The 24482-nt window shown below is 41.2% G+C and overlaps 1 protein-coding gene across 24 annotated transcripts in view; it reads right to left on the bottom strand.

Annotated features, from left to right (window-relative positions):
* Positions 1 to 24482, bottom strand: part of MYO3B (myosin IIIB) — a 453696-nt gene that overhangs the window by 246334 nt on the left and 182880 nt on the right. For all 24 annotated transcript variants that reach the window (XR_014829526.1, XR_014829527.1, XR_014829525.1 and 21 more), the window contains one exon: positions 1491 to 1646. Coding sequence is in view for 15 of the 24 variants with exons in the window: in XM_084999438.1 (XP_084855564.1) it covers positions 1491 to 1646 (156 nt within the window). In the remaining 9 variants the exon portion in view is untranslated. The remainder of the gene's footprint in view (positions 1 to 1490; positions 1647 to 24482) is intronic.

The raw sequence follows: 24482 nt of genomic DNA, 5'->3' as shown, positions 1-24482 counted from the left end.
GAGAAAAGTCTTTACAATGAGGACACACATCTGGACAAAGTCAGGCAAATGTGAAAAGCTGAATAACTTTGCAAACTAAGTCTCAGAAGTTCTTCCACAGCAAATCAGAAGAGACAAGAAGATACCTGATTCTACGGAGAACATTTAAATGTTGGGTTTGTTCCTTTGGTTGGTTTGTACTTTATTTCATCTGGCAGTTGTGTGTGTGTGTGTGTGTGTGTGTGTGTGTGTGTGTGTGTGTGTGTGTGTAGGTGGGTGGTGGAGGGGTGATGGCTGATGGATAGGAACAAAAGCGGAGGAAGAAAAGATTTCAGTTCCCTGGGGCTTACACACAAATTCTACTGCTTCAAAAGGCACCATGTTACAAAAATTTCTCTGTGTTTCTTTACCCTGTAGGCAGGCAAGCCATAGAAATAGCAATTGCAGTGGAGAAGGGGAAAGAGGAGGAAAAAATTTGTTTTTAGCTATCAAAAAGGAAACTTGGGGGTGGGGGTGGAGGTGGGGGAATCAGCAAGATACAGTCACCTTGAAACAATGCCTCTAGCTCCAAGTGTTTTGATGCTTTTTGATTTGTAAACATTTTTCTGCAGAATACATGAATATTTCCAGAACTTACGGCTTGTGATACTTTATTTTCTTCACCTCCAGTCCTTTGAATGTTCTTTTACTAATAATGGATTAGAGCTTATCTGCACCCTGGCCAGTTTTCTAAAGCCAAATAATTGCTGAGCTGGGGAAGCAGCTTTATTTGCACTGAATTTTTTCTAAAAAGAGAAATTCTGCCACCCTCTGGACAGAAACCAAAGATCTAGTTCAGAGAGACCACCACAGAATACTGTTTTAAGCAATTGCCCTTGAAAATAAACATTTCCTTTTTTTTTAATCTACCCTATAAAAATAGCAGAGTGGGGAGAATCACAGTTTCTTTAGATAGCATACACAATATCTGAGGGGAAAAAATCATTTTAAAATACTAAATTGCCTCTAAGGAATTTTTACTAAAGAAAATGAGCTCTGAGACCTTTAGAGAAAAAGCCTCCAGTGTTTAACTTGTAATTTTTCCAAAACCACTTTATTTCTGCTCTCTAGTCTGCAACAGCCAAGTGAAGGCTTCTCACATAATCTCAAACGTGGCTGCTTTCATATAGTGTCCTTTATTGGTGAAATTTTTAAAAATCCACATTTACATTAAATATAAATATATATATTGGTTTTAACTAGAAATGAGGGCAAAGTGAGATTTCAGCCACAGTTGAGAGAAATTAGCCACAAGAGCACAAATGGGCAGCTTGTTTCTAAGCTCTCCTGCTCTCAGCCACTGAGCAGAAAATACTTAATGTCATGTAAATGAAACTCAAAAACACAGGGATGTGATAATTACCAGTAATAATACTGGCAAATCACAACACAGGACAAGCCATTTTTTTTGTTCGGTTTCGTTTTTTCAATAAGCAATCAGAGAAGAAGAAGGAAGAGGCCGAATACCATACCTGGTCTTAACAACAGGATTTAGATGCTTCTGGTCCTGGAGAACCTTAGCCAGCTGTTTTTGCAGAAACAAAACCTTCCCGTGGACTCTCTGAATAAATGGATGGTCAAGGAGATGTGTGACAGAAGGTCGCTTTTCAAAATCCTTAATGAGACACCTGTTCACAAAAATCAACAAAAAATTCAAAGTATATTCTTAGACATCTGGCTCCCTTGTCGATGTGGGAGAGAAGAGGAGGAAAAGCTCCTTTAGAAAAGCTGGTCACTAACCTTACCTGGCTTTCTTTATTCATATGTACCAGAACATGGGAAAAACATTCTCTACTGGTTGAATTAATTAACATCAGAAATTGATTTTAATTTGTTTAACATATTGACAGCACAATCAATTTAATTTGAAGAATTCAAAACACTGAAACAAACAGACTGGTCAGAATGAATTTTCTGTCTGAATTTTCATTACAGAAAAATGTTTATCATGGAGTCAAATTGATTAGTCTATATACTTTATTTTAGGAGCATATTTTAAAAATTACATGCTATCACTTAAATGAAATCCTAAAATATGAAATATCTACTACTTGGTGGTGGGAAACATGCATTCAGGAGTTTGCAAAGATAGAAATGAATCATTAAGAAACATTCACAGGAGTTCCCGTCGTGGCGCAGTGGTTAACGAATCCGACTAGGAACCATGAGGTTGCGGGTTCGGTCCCTGCCCTTGCTCAGTGGGTTAAGGATCCGGCGTTGCCGTGAGCTGTGGTGTAGTTTGCAGACGCGGCTCGGATCCTGCGTTGCTGTGGCTCTGGCGTAGGCTGGTGGCTACAGCTCCGATTCGACCCCTAGCCTGGGAACCTCCACATGCCGCGGGAGCGGCCCAAGAAATAGCAACAACAACAACAAAAGACAAAAGACAAAAAAAAAAAAAAAAGAAACATTCACAGAGAAAATTCACCTTCTTGATTTCTAATATCTTCTGAAGAAGCAGAAAAACCTCAGAACAGGAAGCGACCACAATAAAATTCAGATGAAATGCAGTGGAATTATTCAAACAGGGAACAAAAAGTCCATTCAAAATGGTAAAAACTGGGTTGCCTTTAAATTCCTCCACGGTTAATTGGTTAAAACCTGCACTGGTGTAACTTTCCGTTTCAGATTCAATGCCCTTTTCAAAGACAGCAATGATTTAGTACATTTTGCTGTATGCTCTGTGTTGTTAAAGATGATTTTGACACAAGGAAATTTTCAGTGAAACTGAATCTGATGACTACCCCTCCAATTACCATTGCATTTCCATTCTGAGTAGCTGCCCTTGACGAGAGGGAGAAATTTCAACATCTGCCCTTTTAAGCTACCGGTCTTTAGCTCACATTGGGAGGCTCAGGATAAATCCTAGATGCCATTCTGTCCACTCCATGAAATCAATGTTCCCAGCTTTCTCAATAGCAACATGCCAGCAACATCTAAAACCCACAACATAAAATAATGAAATGCACTAGCAAATGGTAGAATGTTCAGCCTCACCTTGAGCATCCTTTCAAAGCACTTGAGCAGAGCTCCTAAAACAACCCCCAACTGTTGGATGTACAAAGAGGCCTTAACCTTTGCAGTTTACACTTCAAACCTCTTTCACACCCTCCACTTGTAGCCCTGAAAGATATTCGGTAAACTTCCTAGTCATCCCGTTTTAGAATGGATGCAAGGGATTTCCTATCTATTGGAACTAGAGCTTTCAGCTAGAAAAGCCAAAAGAACCTAGATTATCTCCATTCTGCTGTCTGCGCAACTATAAACACCATCTCTGCCTTGCTATGAGAAAAAAAAAAAAAATCAATCATTTAACTTTTATAGGTCCATGGGCATTTTGTATCATCTATTATTTTTCCTGCTAAAAAGTGCACATGCTTAAAAAATACTATATTCCTACTTCTCCATCAGCCAGCGATCTTCCCTGGATTCCACATGTAGTCATCTGTATATGCCTATGTGACCACCAAAAGGCAATAAATGCTAACAGGTCCCTGAGCACCAGGGGAATAAAGGAACCTCTTGGTAGTTTATATGGTCAGTAATACAGGTGTCTGGCCTCATCCTCCTGGTGAGGGATGGTGTAGGAAACCTCCCAAAAGAAAAACTCTCTGTCCTCTGAGAGCTCCTACTGAAGATGGTCACGATGGCTTCGCTCCCGACCCCGCAAGCTGCAGAGGGCACAGGTAGGGCAGGAGAACAGGAAGCGCTGGGTCCCCCAGCTAAGCCTGCCCAGGGATCTGGGGCAGGTCACATTCCATCTGCCTCTGCCTCTCATCGCCAAACATACCCAAGTATATCCCCAAACAAGAGGAGAGCAGTTTCCTAATAGGTTTTCCGTCTTTTTTATTTTTATTTTTTGCTTCAACTGCCTTTGACCACTGCCAATACCTCAAATGAGTATTTGAATCCAAGGGGGCTGAAAGTGAGAGACATAACAATTAATAGAAAATTCATGGCAGATAAAAGGGAAAGTGAGCAAGCACTGCCTCTACCATCTCCCTCAGTGTTCCCCGTAATTAAAGCTCCTTGGACAGGATTTGAGAGAGGTCAGGTAACCCAAACTCCAGTCTTATGGAAATAGGTCTCTGCTGGATTCTGGGGATGCAGTTAAAGGTGCTTATTTTCCTAATTTTAGCCTCCAGTGGGGGAGCAAGGTTGCAAACGAGGTTGCAAGGTCATTTGGTATTTTGAAGAGGCTCTCTCTCCAGATCACAGAGGGAGTAAGAGAAAGGAGGACTAAATAACGGAGGAGATAATCAGGAAAGGAAGAAACTAACAAGTGGATCTGCTGTCTCTTGGAGATCCCAAAATAAAGGTGGTAGGCGATCTACTCTCTGAAGCAATGATCAAGAGGATTTGTTAGTTCTCTCCGTAAAACCCAAGTGGGCTGAATGTCAGACCATCGGATCAGCAAAACTGAAACTGAGAGTATATGGGAAGAATGCTAAGCAGTGGTGACATATCCAACTGCACTGGAGGATTTTTAGGAGAAGGACATGAAGACCTTGAGGGTTGCGCCTTATTCTAAAACACGCTTGCATACTTTTTTCTCATGGGGAGCAAAAAGCCAGGATGGAATGGAATTATTATTTTACTGACAAACAGGAAAGTTCTATCTTAAGAGTAGATATGGCTGAAAAGCAAGCATTTTGAGATACCAGGTCACTGGGCTCACATTATTTCATTTGCTCGGCACACATTTACAACAGAGCCAGAATTAGTCAAAATAAATGAATTCATAAAATATCATGACTCTTTTCCTCCAAGATCTCAATCTAATTGTAAAGATGGAAGGAAGGACAAGAGAAACATAGGAAAGAGAAGAAGCCAGTATTTGCTTATGTATTTCGAATAAGAAATAATCACACAGATGCATAGGGTCTGGGAGCTGAGGGACCTTGTTTTACAAGGTGAGGAAGTTGAGGTCAAGTCCTGATGGTGATGAGGTCAATTTCGTGATTCCCATGGGAGAACTCCTCATACCCCACAATGCGTTATTTAAAATGGCACAGGTACAATACGCAGAACAATACTGGGTCATGGAGGGGGGCAGCAGGGGGTTTTCGGTCAGGGAAGACAGTGGAGAGGATGAGAACTGAGCTGGGTTTGGGGGAAAGTTTTGGAACTAAATTGAACCTGATGGGTGGAGAAGATGGGAAAGGCATCTCAAGGTTGGGAAACTGGATCAGCAATGCAAGAAGCCAGACTAGGTAAGCTGTGCAGCCAGGAACTCAGGAGGCCCCCAGAATGCTGGCCCTCCCCTTCTAAGCTAAGAATGCCTAAGGACAATTCTTTGCTTTGGTCCCTTTACCAGCTTCAACTAGGGCATATTCTACATGGCTTAAGATGTTGCAATTTTGTGCCCCCAACTCATACGGTTATGTTTGCCAGCTTGTCATGTCTGTCTTATTCTCCTCTCAGGCAGGGAGTTAGTGGTTTGAGACAGACTTGACTGCCGGGGTCCGTAAAAACTCCTGACAGCCTCATGTCCTTTTTAAAAACATGGTTAAATCCCCTAACTTGTTTTGGACGCAAACATGGAAAATGAAGGAAATTATGTTTTTTCATTTCAAGATTGCTTATTAAACCAGGAATGGCAAATGCCAGATGCAGAATATTTTCCCCACGCTGGGGATTGAATGGTTTTTTGAAGGGAATGTCCCAAATGGTGACCTTTGTATGGGAAAAAGGGGGCCTGCCAGTGTGAGGGAAGTTGGGTGAAACCCTAGCCACTAAGACAGTCCACTGCAAAATGAAACTAGTCTTCTACTCAAAAAGGTTTGGGAAACATGGGTGATTTTCATAGTGCATGTGAGCAAACTAAATGTTCTTAGAAGTACAGAGGGAAACAGCTTAATTTTGCTTAAGTCCATGTTTCCAAACTGACTTGCCCGCAGATATGTTTTTGTGTCAATGGAACCAGGGGCCCTGAGCACGATACCCTTGGAAGTTCTGTGGTACTAGCCTTTTGCAATGAGCGGCTGAGTCCTCATCTCAGCTGAGTAAGGGGAGACACTCAGAGCCCCTGATGGTCACAAGCATGTTTGAGACACCCGTCGGCTGCAGTGTCTGCAGAATATGGTCTCTCAAACTGGGGAAAGGCATACCCCAAGCTCAGCTCTTCCCAGAGTCTTTTACTCTGGAAAAAACAAATTGAAGCAGGACTAGATTTAGGGGATACTGCTTTTTTTTTTTTTTTTTAAATCATAAGTAATTCTTTCTTTCAGTCTCAAATGTTTTAAAAATCTGGATTTAGGTGTGGTTATTTCCGTGGTTGTCTCTGTATAAAATGAAAGAATGAAAAAATTTATACTACCATGAGAAGTATTACTTGGATTTTACCCTGGATTTCCAAGGTCATGCAAGGTGATTTAAATATGACAGAGAAGTCCACCAGAAAAAAAGGGAGCAAATTTTGGCCTTGAGGGAAATTAATCCATTCCCTAATTTGAAATTCGAGTACCTTTTCATCATGCATCCTTGGCTGAAGATTAATTCTCAGAATTCATTAGTGTCACCACATTAAACATAGGTTGTTGCAGCCATTTGTTGCCATCTCCCAGCCCGGCTTCTGCCAGAAACAGGCCAAAAGGAGGCATTTCTTAACAAGAAACAAAGTCAGGCTTCTGTGTTGGGCTTTGATGCTGGTGGCACCTGTGCTCTTTCTCCTCCCAAATGATAACGCTGTCGAGACACAGCTGCCTTGTCACTGTAAACTGCCGTTTCATAACCAAAGAATCAGATGCCTGCAAGGGGGAGCTATTTATCAAGAGTCACGAACGGATGTTTAGTGATGACTAAACTACGCTTGATAAAGAGCAGCTGAAAAGTCACAAACTAAAAATACTGGTGAACTTGGTGAGAAAAGCAGAAGGGTGAGCAATCTTATTCATTGGGACTAAACTTAGATGCAAACTTGAGACTTACATCTCTTCTCATTTCTTAATATTCTGTCTTTCATGCTTCCTGCTGTTTTCTTGTGGGTTTGCTACTTGTATTAAGTGTTTCCATCAGTACCGAATATTTCAATGTTTTTGATCTGAGCAAACATTTCCCTGCCCTGTGATACACTGCATCAGCAGCAGACAGAAGCCTGAGTGGCACAGAGGCCTCTGCATCAGGAGGAGAAATCCTCCAGAGGGTACACTAATTATAGGTTAAATATTGGAGCCCATGGTGCTCTCTCTTGGAAGGAAATTTCCATTTTGGAAGAAAGGACTGTGACAAACACAGGCATTTTCCCAAGATGACTAATGCCTCAAAAGAAGAACGGCTGAGAAACTTGACATTGCATATGTTATTTTAGTAAAACCTCACCTCCCCATTTGTTGGAATACTTAACTATATTTCGGCTCTCATAAAGTTTACAAATACTGCACCTGGTGGTGTTTTAAAGTCTCGCTGGTGAGGACTGAAACTGTATACCAGCTTCACCCACAGGGTGGGGAAGTGGGGTCCTAGCCTGAAACAGAGGGGAGAGAACCAAGCCCACACTTCTCAGTGAGGCGGATCTACATTGATCAATCAGAGAAAAGGAATCAGTATCCACTGAAAGGGAAAGGTCCTCAGAAGGTAGGACAGAGGATTTTTAGAACCGGAAGCTCAGTCCTTTTTAGGAAGTGGGTAATGGCAGAAGAGTCTGTGGGGCTAAGTGGGAGAGAGACTGCAGGTGCCTGAGATCACAAGGGTGAGAAGAAGGCACATGCAGGATTAGAAAGAACAGCAGTCAGCCCCACCTTTAGACAGCTTTTCCCACTCAGAGAAAAAGTGAAGGATGGTTTGAAGTCAAAAGATACAATCTAAGAGCAGTTAGGGCAGAATCTCCCTCCAGAGTTAAGGAATGTGCACCATGGTAGCTGGAGAGAGTCCCAGTGCAAAAAAGAGAGTCCAGGACTGGAGGGTCTCTGAGGGCAGAGAGCCGCTGTGTGTAACCCATAATGACCCTGGGGTGCAGTCTGCATGACACCTGGGAACAACCTCTCCATGTGACCCTTATGTCTCTTATCCCGGGATCAACAATAAATAATTAAAAAAGCCAGGCTAACTCTCGTATTCCTGGAGAAGGTGATATGATAACAGAAATTCTAGATCCTCGAGCACTGCTTGTCTGGGGGACAAGCTGGGGGCCACAGCGGGGAAGGGCCAAGGGAAGAAGAGTTTAGTACACCATGGACAGAGGGCAGAATCAGTCAGGGAGGAGGAAGGAGGAGTGAAAATGCCAAGCAAGGAGGCAAAGTGGAGGGAAAGGCCAAGAGGAACAGAGTGAAGGAACAAGAGAAGACAGGGCTCAGGGAACACGGGAGCTGCCCAAAAAGAAGCCAAGGAAGGGCATGGGGTGGAGTGCAGTCTTATCGTTGCTGTTACTGCCCCTTTCTTCTTCTGTTTCAGCCGTGCATTGCAAGTGCCAGACAGGGGTGAGCACACCCTCCACTGGACATGTGGCAGTCCAGCAAGTTCCTGATTCTCATATCTTAGGACTAAGACTGTCTTGAGGGCCATAACCAGTGGCCCCAAGTCACCATCTCACTTCTCTTTGTTTTCTTTCTTTCTTGTTTGGGAAAAACACTTGCAAATAAGCAATATTTCTCTAAGCAACTGGAGCCATGTGGTTCAGCCAGGGTGCTAGGAAAAAAATGAATCATGACTTCATCGCACAGCCCAAGAAACTTGTTGACTGGACAGTTAAATCCGTGGGCAAACGCCCGCCCTCTGATTCAAAGGGTGGGGGAAGGCTCAGGCCAGGGAGATGGGAATCCTGTGATGGCTTTGCCTCTCAGGCTGCCATGCTGCTGCTCCAAGGCTCTGGGTACTGGCCACTGCTACAGGAGCTGCTGGATTTCCCTGCAGAAGCCAAGCCACTGCCCTTTGGGCCTCTGTGAGGGGCTGAGGTTGGCCACCATCAGCCCTAGACCCAGTCAGGAAAGCAGATGTGGGTCCTGTCTACTTGAGGTCTTAGTTTCAGGTAGAAATTAAGTAATTATTTGCTTGAAGCAGTCCAGGAAGATGAGGAGCAAAGGGAAATAATGACTGAATGCAGAAGGAAGTGGTTATGTAAAATATTGGTGAGTCAGAGCAAAATAACAGAGATGTTGGCAAGTCTATTTCCGAAGATATTAATCTTTGTTTTTGTTTTTGTTTTTGCTTTTTAGGGCCATACCCGCAGCATATGGAGGTTCCCAGGCTAGGGGTCAAATCAGAAGTACAGCTGCCAGCCTAAGCCACAGGCACAGCAATGCCGAATCCAAGGCGTGTCTGCAACCTACACCACAGCTCATGGCAATGCCAGATCCTTAACCCACTGAGTGACGCCAGGGATTGAACCCACAAAATCATGGTTCCTAGTTGGATTCATTTCCGCTATGCCATGACATGAACTCCTATGTTAATTTTAATATCACATAGGTTCCTATAACATATATTGTACTTAAATTATTATTAATCTTAAGTATTGAAAATAGTCTGTTGATTTCAATAACAGTATACTTAATCACCAAACCCATTATTCTTTCAAGCATGACACATATATTCACTTATTTAAAAAAAGGTTTGGTATCTATCATTGGTGCAGTAACATACAGAGGTTAAAAGTCAGGGTTAGGGTCAAACCTAATTCTACTTCTTATACGTACATGATGATATGCAAGTTAATTCAATTCTCTGGGCTACAGTTTCTTATCTGCAAAATGTAATGATGTCACTGTGGGGAGTAAATGAGATAACCCATCTACAGTGCCTGGTACATAGTAAACACTCAATAATAAATGCTAGCTATGTGGGCCAACCACTGTACTAGGTGGTGGGCCTACTACAGTCAGTCAGCCCATTGAGGAAAGTGGCCATGGCACACCCAATTCTAAGCAGGATAAGTGCTACTAAAGAAATATTAAAATGTAGCGGCTCTTTGAGTCACACTTGAATAATACTGTGCCCATTAAATGGCTACTTTTTCTCAATGTGATTCCCAGTATTCAAGACAAAATTACTATTTGATAGATGTCCTGATCAGAACTTTCAAAGTTCTGGGAGAACAGAGAATTTTAAGGCCTGACAATTTAGCAAAAACAAAGATCTTTGGCATTTCCAAGTTCAAACCTTTGGGCTCTTCTGTTTTTGAATGTCTGCCTAATTGCTTTGATTTAGAAATCAATTTCCATTTTGACAAACAGTTATGCTCTGCTTCTTAGTCTAAGCTTAAGTGTCAGGAAATATATGAATTCTAATCCTTCCCTTGATTCTACCTGCCACACTCTGTCCAGAATTAAGCATACAGTTCTCATTTGTATGCATTTTTTTCCCTATAAGGGTAAGCGATGGACAGTACCCAGCCATTCCCTATGAAAAATGAACAATCAGTTCCATAGTGCATGACCATTATATGCTCAGGACTATGGCAGGACTGGGGTGGGAGCTAGGAGAGTGCAAAGCAGACAACGACATATGCCTCCATTAAAAAAAATGTATCTTCTGGGGTAATACCAAACCTACATATACGAAATATTTAGAGATCCAGGGGAGTTCAGTTCATTGATTCAAACACTTTCTAGGTATTTACTGTGAATGGCACTGAATTAAGTGCTTGGAAGAAAAGATGCAAGGAGTGAGATGTTAGCTTCCATGGAATGTAGAAAAAAGCAGTCGAATAGGCATAGACATAAGTAACAATGATTCAAGGCTAAAAAGTGTAAGCACTAAAGTAGGTCAGATGAAGTGAACAATTCTAGCTAGAAGAACGAGGATTTCACATGAGAGATGAAGTCTTCAAGGATGAAGGGATATTGACAGGAAGTGCAGGGGAGGGGCCTCCCAAGTTGAGTGTATAGTAGGAATGGAAGCCCTTTGGTAAAATGCATGGGGAACAGAGTAGAACAGAATAATGTAATTGCAGCAGAGATGGGGTGAACATCTGACCCAAAATATATTATTCAGAACTGAGAAGGCCATGCCAGTGAGTTTGGATTTTCTTTCTTAGGCACATTGAACTGGCTTTTTTGATCAGGGAGCTACCACAGTTAGCTCATAACTTTAAAAAAAGGAACTGGCACCATATTAGAGAGTAAATTAAAGGGAGGGAAATAAGGAAGGAGGGGATCCATTTTGGAAGCATACAATCTGAAGTAAGGAAATAGGGAAAAATGATGGTTGTAGCTGTGGAACTTGAAGAAACGTCAAGGGTTTGGAAAGAAAAAAGAGGGGATGGACCTATAGCTAAATCTTTGTGAACATAACAATCTACTTTTTACCTTCACTATCCAACTACACTCTCTCGTGATGGAAACCAAAGATCTTTACATTGCCAATTCAATGGTCTCTTCTCATTCTATCCAACCTCTCTGTTCACTGATGGCCACAACTTACCTGCCCCATAAACATCCTCTTTCCTTACCTGCAGTGGTGCTACATCTTTTAGTTATTCTCTTACCTCTCTAATCACTTTTATGGGTCTATTTATTTTATTTTTTTTACCAGGTGGAATAAGATGACGAGGTAAGGGGACAGAGTGTGCAAAGACAAGGCAAAGACACGGAGGAGTGGAAGCAGAACAAGAGGCTGACAACTTGCCGCTGAACAAGCACAGGCTTTGCCTAGTGCATCAGATGGCCTGAAAGAGATAATATAGAGAGAATTTTCATCTTATGGAGAAGACCATCCCCACTCTTGGAGACTCATAATCCCAAGTCTGCAGATTCTGCTAAAAATAAATTTAAATACTGTGCCTGTTTGGCACAGAGTCAAAATTAAAAGTGTAAGAAAGCCAGCGAAAACTGCCCCATAAAATTTACAGTTGATTGCTACAAGTGACTTTTTTTTTTTGGTCACACCTGAGGGATGTGAAAATACCCGGGCCAGGGATCCACCCCAAGCCACAGCAGTGACAATGCTGGGTCCTTAACCTGCTGAGCCACAGAGGAACTCCTACAAATAACTTTTATAATAGCTTTAATGATATATAATTCACATGCCATACAGTCTTCTCATTTAAAGTATACAATTCAAAGAGTTTTAGCATATTCATACAGTTGTACAACCATGAGCATAATCAATTTTTAGCACATATTCATCATATAAGAAACTCTGTATCTTTTAGCAGTCAAACCTCCTCAGTCCCAGGAAACCGCCTAATCTGAACATTTCAAATAATATGTGTGGTCTTTTCTAACTGGCTTCATTCACTTAGCATAATATTTTCAAAGTTCATTCATGTTGTAGCATATATCAACAATTCATTCCTTTTTATTGTTAAATAATACTCCATTATATGGATATTTTGTCTATCCATGCACCAACCGATGGGCATTTGGGTTGTTTCCATTTCAAAGCTATTGTGAATAATGATGCTATGAACATTTGTATACAAGTTTTTATGTGGATACATGTTTTTATTTCTCCTGGGTGTATATATGTAGGAGTGGAATTGCTGGATCATATGATAACTCTATGTTTAACCTTTCGAGGAACTACAAGACTATTTGGCAAAGTGGCTGCATCATTTTAAATTCCTGCCATCAGATGCAAGTGGTTTTTAATACTTCATATTGTTCTAGAAGTAATTTAAGGCATCTCACAACACGTACTTAAATAAAGGTATATGCAATAAAGCAAGATAAAAAATAATCAAAAGCAGAAGAAAGAAATGAAACAAAGGGGAAATTAGGAGACAAAAATAATAATCAGAATACAAAATGAATTACTCCGTTAGAGGCAGCCACAGATTTGGCTCTAGGCTCTCAAACAAACAATGTGCAAGGGAAAAGGCCTTCTGTTCTGTATTTCTTAAAATCCATTAGATAAAAACAGACCAGCTACTTGAAGGATGATGATGATGTTGACTAATAAGGAGACTAGAGATATATGGCTTTCCTTGGTTTTCACGGAAGTGACTCCATATAATGTAATGAATATTATTTCCCTCCAGTTAACATGGCATAAGTTTCATAGGGCTGTTTCTTATAACACTTTTTAACCCCAATGATATCTTCAATCAAAGAACCATCTAGTAAAAAATTTCCTCTGGGTAGCCAACTCCAGCAATCACAGAGCTCTCTGATCATAATCCAGGGCTCTGTCTACCAGCAACTTGGTGAATTTTTGTACAGTTAGGTCCCTTGATTCCTAACATGCTGAATGCAGTGCCCAGATGCTGGCATCCATCAAGGAAAAGAAAGGCAGGGTGCCAAGCTACCATGTGCTGTTCATTGCAAAAAAACAGGGAAAGAAGATTGCTGAAAAAGTTTAGTCCATGAATCAAAAGCAACTCAAAAAGGGGAGGGGAGGGTGGGAGAGGGTGGGAAGACTGGAGCATCACATAAGTGGGCATGGAGACAATAGGACAGTCAAATTGGCCTGAAATGATGACAATAATGATTCCCACTGTAGTACATTGCAAAGGTGGAGGTGGGAGGAGAATTAGATTAAGAGGAAAGGTAATGGCCTAGTTCAATGCTGACATTGTCTGCCCACATTTAGCACCCTTCCTTTAATGTGTGTTCTTCTTCGTAAATATTTATATTGACTAAACACTTCTCTGGCTGATTGCCAATTATATGACTATTTTGATCATATCAAGTCAAATTGGGGTGAATAAACTAATCCAGGTTTTCATTAACAACCTAAACACTACTGAAAAGCCTGGAGAAAATACTGTCAGATTATACATAGTTTTAAATGTCTTGTGCAAATCAGGATTTTGCATAGCTATTCACTGCCTTGGTTCATGTTCTGGAGGACACAAACCACTAACATGCCTGTCATTTGCCATCCCTCTGCCCAACCCCTGACAAAAAAAACCTTCCAAGGGCGATGAACCACAAGACAGAAACGACTGCTTCTGTTGCTCTTTGGGAGACAGTTCTTCCTGAAGAAGTGGCCACCCAAGGAAGCCAGCAGATGCTGTGCCTCTGTGCTTTTAGACCAAGAAATGAACACTTCACCCCTCCCCCACATCAGGGATATCAATACAAGCCTGGTTCAAGCACTAAATTTTTGTAAGACAACATATTTTTCTCTTTTAGGGAAGGGAATGAGTAAAGACACCAACTGCCAAAGAGAACCTGGGGAGTCCTTAACTTCTCCATTAACATGAAGGAGCAGAACAGCTCCATCCATTACATCAAAGCCTTATTGGAGACCGTAATCCTTTCTGAAAGGAACTCTTAGGCAGCCAAGGCTTTAATTTGATGAATAATAGGCCCTCTGATTAACCCTTGCAAAACAAAGCATAGATGCATAGACATTGCAGGGAACAAGTATTCCCAAGGGTTGAGAAAGCAAGAAGAGGCTGGACATGGTGGATAGCTCCTACTCCAACTGCCAGTGAACTAACTCTTTGCACAGGTTTCCAAATGGCTATCTTTCTGTTTTTGTTTTTCATTTTCCCTATTCTCTCTCTCCAGGGAACATGCCACTTCCCTGCTCTGTTACAATGGTGTGTCCTGAGCTTCAAGCCACTGTAACTCAGTGGCATGCATAGATAGATGATCCGGAATGACTGTGTTGCTAGACAGAGTCATAGCAGCAAACCAGGGCCCTAAAAGGTTTTTCAGGACCTGCCCACCCACCCTGGTTTAGGACAAGCTACTTGGGCTTTGAAAAGAAAAAGAAAAAGAAATTGTAGGAAACCATGACTGGGAGAAAGGGAGAAGTAAAAGGAAGAGAGGAAATAACAGCTCAGGCATTTCTTTGACCTGTTCTAATTCAACAGACGATGTCTAGCATTAAAAAAGCTGTGGATCCTCTTTGTGGGAGCCTATTACTGGAGGTAGACCACTGTATACTATCTTGCCAAAGACAGGTAACAGGTTAGATGGGTCATGGGTTTCACACCAGTGTGCATTAATAAATCACATACATACTAGACTTCTGGCTCATTATATCAGATAATGGGATGAATGATTGAATGTATGACACAGTGGTCAATTATTGTGTGGGTAATATAAATTCTATTGTGCTGAGGACATTTATCTCTGTATTGATCTAGCTTTTCCAGCAGGGATCATAAATTACTAGCCTTCCATAACCATATGATAAATACTCTAATAACAGAATGCCACCAACTCCTGTTTTCTCAGTAAATTTCTATATGGTTAGATATGTAAAAGTGCAGGGTTTCTGGGGTTTTTTAAATTTTTATTTTATTGTCAAAATTATATATAGTATGAAGACCATGGAGAGAAGCCTGTCTATCCCAAACAAACAGTAGTATGCTGGAGCCAGCAAGCACAAGCTCCCTGCATATTACAAAATTTTCAAAAATTTTGTGAACCGATTGGTATTACACTGGTGGCTTGAAATTGGTCATGGAGGGAGTATTTACACCATGGAAATCAATAAAATCAGTAAACTATAGAAATCATCGCCCCTCATCCCCACCCAGCCAGTTGTTAAATGTCATTGCTTATGGACTAGAGATCTTGGGAGAAAATGACTGCCTGATAATTCCATAGCACAGTTAAATATTTCACATAGGTAGAAATTTCTTTTTACCACCTTTTCCCTCTAATTCTTTTTTTCTCATCTTCTGCCTTCTGTTGGATTAATGAAGTTTTCTATAAGCCCTTCTTTCCTTCAATGTCAGAAACTAGACACTGTCTTCCTATAGTTTATGGGTAATTTCCCTACATGTTTAACATATTTGCTTAACTATACATTTTCCAGTATTTTCTAGAAAACCATAAAACAGTGATGAAGGGAAACTGAAGATGATACAAAGAAATGGAAAGACATCCCATGTTCTTGGGTTGGAAGAATTAATCTTATTAAAATGTCCATACTACCCAAAGCAACCTATGGATTAATGCAATCTCTATCAAAATACCCAAGGCATTGTCTACAGAACTAGAACAAATAATCCTAAAATTTATATAGCACCACAAAGACCCTGTACTGCCAAATCAATCTTGAAAAAGGACAAAGCTGAAGGCATCACACTACCTGACTTCAGACCATACTACAAAACTACAGTAATCAAAACAGAATGGTACTGGCACAAAAACAGACAAATTGCTCAATGGAACAGAACAGAGAGGTCAGAAATAAGCTACAACATAGGAATGAAGCATATACAATGGAGAAAAGATGGTCCCTTCAATAAGTGGTGCTGGTAAAACCGGACAGTTACATGTAAAAGAATGAAAGTAGAATATTTTCTCACACAACATACAAAAAGAAACTCAAACTGGATTAAAGCCCTAAATGTAAAATCAGAAACCATAAGACTCCTAAAAGAGAACATAGGTAGAACACTCTTTGACACAAATTGTAGCCCATTTTGTTTGGATCTGTCTCCTAAGGCAAAGAAACAAAAGCAAAAATAAAGAAATGAGACCTAATTAAACTTCAAAGATTTTGCAAAGCAAAAGAAACCACTGACAAAATGTTTGTAAATGATATGACCAATAAGGAATTAATATTCAAAATATATAAACAGCTCATACAACTCAATTAAAAATTTTTTTTAAATGGGCAGAAGACTTGAATACATTTTTCCAGAGAAAATATAGATGGTCAACAGGCATAGGAAAAGATGCTCAACATCACTAATTATCAAAGAACTGCAACTCAAAACCACAAGGAGATATTACCTCACACCTGTCAAAACGGCTACCATCAGAAAGTCTATAAACAACAAATGGCAAGGAGGTAGAGAAAAGGGAACCACAGTAACTATTATTGAGAATGTAAATTGGTGCTGCCACAATAGAAAACAGTATGGTGATTTCTCAAAAACCTAAAACATAGAACTACCATTTGATGTGCTCCAGCAATTCCACTCCCAGGTATGTATCCAAAGAAAATGAAAATACTAATTCATGTGAAGATACATGTACTCCAAAGTTCAGAGCAGCATAATTTATAATAGCCGAGATATGGAAGCAACCTAAATGTCCACCAACTGATGAATGGATAAAGAAGATGTAGTATTTATAGATATACAACAGAATATTACTCATCCACAAAAAAGAATTAAGTTCTGCTATTTGAAATGATGTGGATGGACCTAGAGGGTATTATGCTTAGTGAAACAAGTCAGACAGAGAAAGACAAATACTTTTATCAGTTATATGTGGAATCCAATAAATAAAACAAATGAATGTATATAACAAAAAAGAAATAGACACAGACATATAGAACAAACTAGTGGTTACCAGTGGGAAGAGGAAAGGCAGGACAGAGGCAAGATAGGAGTGAGGGAGGGAGGGAGGAAAAAATTACAATGCATTAAATAACCAACAATGACATATTGTGTAACACAGGAAAATATAGCCATTAGTTTCTAATAATTTTAAATTGATTATAATTTATTTAAAAATGGATCACTGTGAAACTAATATAATATTGTAAATTAACTATGTTTCAATTAAATAAAGGAAATCACCAAGTCTGCAGAATGTCCTGTCACTGACCATGGTCCTGAAATATCATGCACTTTGAGAAACAGAGATGTTTCTCTCAATCCTGGGTTCAGAAATGGCTCCTCTTCAACCTTTCCCTGGACTTCCGATTCAAGTGATGAAGGATGTGATGGGGGAGAATAAAAGAAGTGGATTGGGGTTGTTGAGAAGGTGGGAGAATAAAGAGGAACAGTCAGAGGTTGTTAGAGAGGAATAACCACTGAGAGTGCCAGGAAGGACTTATTTTGATGTTATTTTCACATATCCAAAGCAACCAAAAAAGAATCCACAGCAAACATTTTTAACAGTCCTATCATATTTTTGACAGCTGCAATTTTCTTTTTGCTTTGAGAAAGTGTATGTGTGTTGGGGGGGGTGGGGGGGATTCATTTGACCACCTTTTCTACCCTTCATACTCTCAGTACTATCTATGTGGCCAGAAGAGATTGTCTAAAGGTCATGAGTCATAACACCAATGTCTAGCCAGGTCTATCATATGCTGTGTATAATTTTGAAGTTACCATCCCCTGTCTTGGATTCTTGGTTCTTCAAAAGGAACTGATATTTACTGAGCTTCTGCCATGTGCCAGAAACTGGGGATACAAAGCAGAGAAGACATTCCCTGCTCCCAAGGAAGTCAAAGTTTGAGTAGGGAGATAGATATACAAACAAATAATTTCAGAATGGCCTAACCTGATCCTCTCCTCTCCTTATTATGAAGGTCTTAAAAAGGTATCATGCAGAGGGAAAAGGGCTTTTAGTCTTCCTGGAGGAGTCAGGGGATACTCCACTTACTCAGTTTTGCTAGAATGTGCAGGGATTATGGAGAAGAGAATGCTATTGCACAGACAGAGTCTATCCTGAATGACCTTGTGTGTTGAAGAGTTTTTGTTGCATACTTTGAACAATGGGGAGCCACAGCATGACCGTGAGGAGTGCATAACTTGAGCACTTTTGTGTTTCAGAAAGATCATGCTGACTATATTGTGGATGGTTTGCAATGACTGTAGCTGTAGAACCAAGGATAGTAATATGGATGCTGTAGCCACAATTATAGCACAGCACTGAGTCCTCACAGAGGAACATGAGAAACCTGTATGACTGAATATTCTGGGCACCCAAAAGAAGCCATATAGCAAAACTACCACCCCAAGTTGGAAGCAGATAGGGAAAACCATATATCCTAGACTACAGTCAGTGCTCCCACTTTTAGACCCTCTGGGTGCTTTGGCCCTGGACATTAAGGCCATGTCCAAACACTCCTTACTTATATGTGTTTAGGGGAAGAAGAAGGGAGCGAGCCTAATATTTCAACAGTCTCGTCACCCTTGGCACCATATGCAGGGACTAACAGGGGAAAGTGGAGGAGGGATCTGAACAGCTAGACATGGTCTTCTTCATACCCAGGTGGAGGAAGGTGCTGGGGTGGCTCCTGACATTCTGCCTCAAAAACATACTTATAGTATCATCCAGCCATAAAAAGCAATGAAGTACAATATGTGCTCCAACATGAATGAACCTCAAAAATATGCTACATAAAAGGTGACAACCACAAATGGTTACCTGTTGTATGATTCCATTTAGAGGAAATATCCAGAATAGGTAAATTCATAGAGAGAAAAGAGGCAGGAAGCAGAGCAGAGTCTGCCAAGGGTTGGAGGCAAAGGAAAGTAGGAAGTAACTGCTGAATGGGTATGGGGCTCCCTTTGGGAGGATTACAAAGTTTTGGAACTAAACAGAAGTGGTGGTTGCACCACACTGCATGTACTGAATGCCACTGAATTGTTCACTTTAAAATGGTTAATACTATGTGAATTTCACCTTAATTAAACACACACACACATATATACACACACTGCAGCACCATGAACCTCAGATACTGGACTATAATGCAGACTTGGGTTTGAATCTTAGCTCTGCCAGTTTCTAGCAGGTCTAGCTGTACGACCTCAGTCTAGTCTCAACTTCTAAGAATCGCAGTTTCCCATCTGCGTAGTAACCTGACTCATACGGCAGCAGTGGGAAGTCACTGAAACAATGCATGTTAAGTGCATTTTGCTTCATCTGACACATGAGAAGTTTTAAATAAATCCTTAAGATTATTATCTGTTCTTCTCACACATGCAACCCCAAATTTATTCAACTAGTTGCATTTTAACTCTCAAGTATCATTTAGACTATAACCGGATTGGGTTGAGTGTAAGTTGTCTTTGCTTTGCTTGATGGAGTTTTGCCAGGAACAATAACCTTCACATGGCAGAGAACTTGGTCATAGTTAAAAAGAAATGTGAAATCTAGGTACACAATGGTATAAGCTAGTTAGCCCAGTTCAGGCTCAGTGCAAGCATCGTTAAGCCATCACAATCCTCTATCTGAGAATCCCTCTAACACCGCATTCCAGGAAGGTGATCAGGTAGTTAGTGGTGGGATGCAAGATGACACCACTTTGCTTCTCTTTCTATTGTATTTGTTCCTCTCAGAGAAGCACATGTAAACGAGAAATCTTAGTGCAAAACATGTATTTCGTTCTTTAAGTCCTCAAAAAAGGCCAGCATCAGAAGTACCCTTCTTCTACTCTTGAGCGACAAGCTTGGGAAGAGGAATTTAACATAAACCCTTAACATCTGAGACATATTTCAAAAAAAAAAAAAAAAAGGAAAGGGAAGACGGGATGGAATAAAAGAGGAAGGGAGGCAGGGAGAGAGGGAGAGAGGGAGGAAGGAGGGAAGGGGGAATGGAAGGGAAAATAAACAGACTATGGCTTTATAGTGTCACAGTAATACCTGAGGTTGTGATGAAACTGTATGTATTAAAGGATTTTACATCTATCCTCACTGGTAGGTGGTGAGCATTCCTCTCTCACCCACAGCCTAAGAAGCAGAGGCCTGAAGAGATTGAATGACTTAAGGTCATGTAACCACCAAGTCAAGGGCTATATTAGTTTCCTAAAGGCTGCTCTAACAAAGCACACAAACCAAGTAGCTTCATCCACAGGTATTTATTCTCACACAGCTCTCACCAGAAGCCTGAGATCAAGACTTTAGATTGTAGAGCCATGCTCCCTGTGAAGGTGCTGGAGAAGGATCTATTCCAGGCCCCTATCCTAGCTTCTGGTCATTTCTTGGTTTGTGGCAGCATCACTCCAACGTTCATATGATGTTCTTGCTGATTGTGTCTGTGTCCAAATTCCCCTTTTTATAAAGACACCAATTACACTGGATCAGGGTCCCCTGTAGCATGATCTTATCTTAACTAACTGCAGGTACAATGGCCCTATTTCCAAATGAGGTCACATTCTGAGATAGAGAGGGTTATGACTGCAACATATGAAATTTTAGGGGACACAATTCAACCCATAACATGAGGTGATCAAGGTCAGGCTTTGAGTGCATTTGTGAGGAGCACTGCTTGAGACTAAGGGTTTAAGTTTTGGGCCTCCCTTAAAGTAAAAAATTCTCACTGTTCACTAAAATATAGCCTTTTAAATAAAAGTCTTCTTTCAAAAAAACATTCAATAGTCCTCTACATCAAAAATCAATTATGGGATTTTCTCCCCCAATTAATTAAACCAGTATGATAACTGTACTATGGACTTGGTGACCTTAGGAGGTTCCAAATTAAAACACTGGATGGAAAGTCACTGGAAGCCACACACATACCCAAGAGGAGATGAAAGATCAAGATAATTTATGTTGACTTCTTATATTTAAAATTGCTATTATAAATTTGGAATCCTTGAATCCACTTAAAAAAAAAAAACAAACAAAAAACAACAACAACAACAAAAAAACAGCCCTTTCCGCATTAGGACCAAAGGGCAATGTCTGTTTTTTGGGGTTTTTTTTGTTTGTTTGTTTTGTTTTTTAGGGCTGCACCCACCCGAGGCAGATGGACGTTCCCAGGTTAGCAGGCTAGGGGTTGAATTTGAATCAGAGCTATAACTGCTGGCCTACACCACAGCCACAGCAACGCAGGATCCTAGCTGCATCTTTGGCAGAGCAACACGGGATTCTAGCTGCAGAGCTGACCGTAACACCAGATCTCTGACCCACTGAGCGAGGCCAGGGATTGAACCCACATCCTCATGGATACTAGTCGGGTTCTTCACCGATGCACCACAACAGGAACTCCCTGATGTCTGCTATTTTTAACCCTATGAGAAATTATCAATGGGCTGGAAGAATGTAGTACTGTAACAGGAGACTTCATTTCCATTGTTGTTGTCTTTTCTAGGGCCACACTTGCGGCATATGGAGGTTCCCAGGCTAGGAGTCCATAGGAGCTGTAGCTGCTGGCCTACACCACAGCTCACAGCAACGCCAGATCCTGAACCCACTGAGCGAGGCCAGGGATTGAACCTGCAGCCCCATGGCTCTTAGTCAGATTCGTTAACCACTGAGCCACAACGGGAATGCCTTCATTTCCATTTTTAATTAAAATTCTTACTGACCCCAAGCTAGATTTTCTTTTTCACCAGAGCTTGTGGAAACTCCGCAGTGGAAACCAGAGTGGCCTGGGGTTGGAGGAGCAAGACAGGAGGCTGGGGCTCAGCATCAAACCAAAAGAACACCGCAGTTCTTGGGAGAAGACCCAGGAGGCCACCCCACACCCTGCCTGGCCCTTACTTTTCCTCATCTCTCCCAGGCGACAGGTCAGCTCAGTGGGGATCATGACTGCCTGTCCTAAAGAGCCACCTTGGTTATGATTCATCACGCCCTGGGCCTGCCGGCCTCTCCTTCTTGACTCCCTCACCTCTTGACCGCACCACAGCCATGAGTTATAAGAGTCATCACCATCACTCGCATTTGCTGAGCTCGAAGTCTGTATGCAACACTCTATAAAGGAGCATAATTCCAGATGACTACCTGTCTACACACCCTCCACTCACCTTCGGGATAGAGCCCTGGGACCAACCCCGGCCTGTGGCTGCCCTGTTCTAGGACTGCACTGCCCAGCTCAAGGGTCTGCATTTTTTAGCATCCTTTGCAGCTAGTTGTGGCCATGTGACTAAGTTGCAGCTCATAACATATTGTATGAAACATCCAGAAAGTCCTCTTAAAGTAAGGAAACATTTATTTTTCTCTCCTGCCATCTGCCTGTAAGTGTTAGAGCTACAGCAGCCATCTGGGCTCATGAGGTGCCCTTAGGAATGGGAACAACACTTAATGGAGCAGTGTGAGGGCAGAAGCCTGGGTGGCTGCCCACGTGCCCTGCCAGACCATCAGTACCTGCATGGTTTAACTCTCTGCTTACTTTGTGTGAGATGAAATGAAAGTCTATGTTGTTTAAGTCACTGTTATTTGGGATTTTCTATCACAACAGACTTGATCTTAACCCCAAGCAGCTAGGTATTAGCAGTTTCGTTTTACAGACAAGGAAACCGACTCAGAGAGGTTAAGTAACTTGTCCAAAGTGAAACGTGTAGGTGGCAGTGCCAGAATACAACCTGACCTCAGGCGCTGTGCTTTTCATCTCCCTAAAAAGACCCTTTCCCACACCATAAACAGTGCAGTCATATTTAAGTCAGTCTTCCCTCTCTGTAGCACATGTCCCCTCCCACAGTTAGCTGGGATCCCCCCACCCCAACCCTACACACCCCAATGGCAGAGAAAGGGAAGGAGTAAGTGACCCTTTCGAAAAACAGTTTCAGAATAGTGGTGTGAGCCTAAGGCAAAGGATAATAAACACAGTTCCTGCTGGCTCAGCATGACTCTATATGAAACAAGTCTTCACCCCTTAAGAGCTGAATTTTGGGGCTGTTGGCCTCTTTCAACCTCAAATTCTATAAAATGGGAATAGCATTAGAACTACCTTAAGAGCTCCACCCTTAAGAGCTGAATTTTGGGGCTGTTGGCCTCTTTCAACCTCAAATTCTATAAAATGGGAATAGCATTAGAACTACCTTATAGGATTATGAGGATTAAGCAAATTATATAATGAGCAGAGAACAGAGCCTGGCATGAGTTATACATGTGAGTTATCACCATCATCATTATCATCATTATTATCCACCAGGTTCTATATACACATTAATTTAATCCTTACAGTAACCCCATGAGACAGGTATTCTCGGCGCCAATTTGACAATTGAAAACCAAGGGTCAGAGAGGTTAAATGTCTGGTAAATGACACAGCTGGATCACACACACTGCTCCTCTGCGGCTGCCTCTTCCCAATGATGAGCCAGGTGGCACTCTGGGAGGGGCCGAGGGGGAACAGCTGTGGATGGACATGGGAACCACACCCCCCTCCCTACCCCCACCACCCCCACACCACCTGCGCAGACACACACAGCAGAGCTCACCGTCACTTCTGTTTATTTCACCTGCACGTTCTTTTTGATTTACATTATGAAATTCAAATATGACTTTTTTTTTAAAGACAGAAAGAAAGAAAAGCCAGGATGGAATAATACAGATGATGCATTCAGACTAACCTCACCGAAGAGTCACCTAACATAATGTGCCACAAGCAGTAATGTGAAATCTAAGACATATGCAATAGACCTGGTTTCTTGCAAGATGTAAATGTGGCATTTGTTGAGAAATAAACAGAATAGAATCTGGAGTACCTACTTTACTATACCTTTTGCTTATTTTGGATGAGGCTAAAATCTGCACTGCCACAGTTCCTAGGACAACAGTATCTTCCAGGTATGTGCAGATGCTGCAGTATGTTTCAAACCTCAAGTCACATTAGCCACTTGTGGGTTTATTCCATGAGAAAAACAGACTTTGTCAGCTGAGTTTATAAGTGGGGCATAAGTGAGATCAAACCAGGCCCTCGGTGTATTTAGATGATCTATTAGGTAATTTAAATTAGATGCTCTTCAGGGAGATATAACCTTGAAACACATAACTTTGTTCTTCCCATGAAGGAAAAAAAAAAATCCCATTTCTTCAAAATGAAAAAAAAGTTCAGTTGCATTTATAAGCATATTGATCAATATACGTTTAGAGGGGAGAAGAGAATTGGGGGCTTTTGAAATTAGAATTTGTTTTAGCTTCTCTATGAGTTTTTATTAATTCACTAATTCCCTGTAGCTCAAGAGATGCTAATTAATTCAAGAAGCCATAA

Source organism: Sus scrofa, chromosome 15 (assembly GCF_054392235.1).
Source record: "Sus scrofa isolate SSC_HxYL_T2T_F1_AM1 chromosome 15, Sscrofa_HxYL_maternal_Yorkshire_Landrace_v2.0, whole genome shotgun sequence".
Classification (NCBI taxonomy): Eukaryota; Metazoa; Chordata; class Mammalia; order Artiodactyla; family Suidae; genus Sus; species Sus scrofa.
Note: the sequence above shows the minus strand (reverse complement) of the source record. Positions and strands in the feature narration are given on the sequence as shown.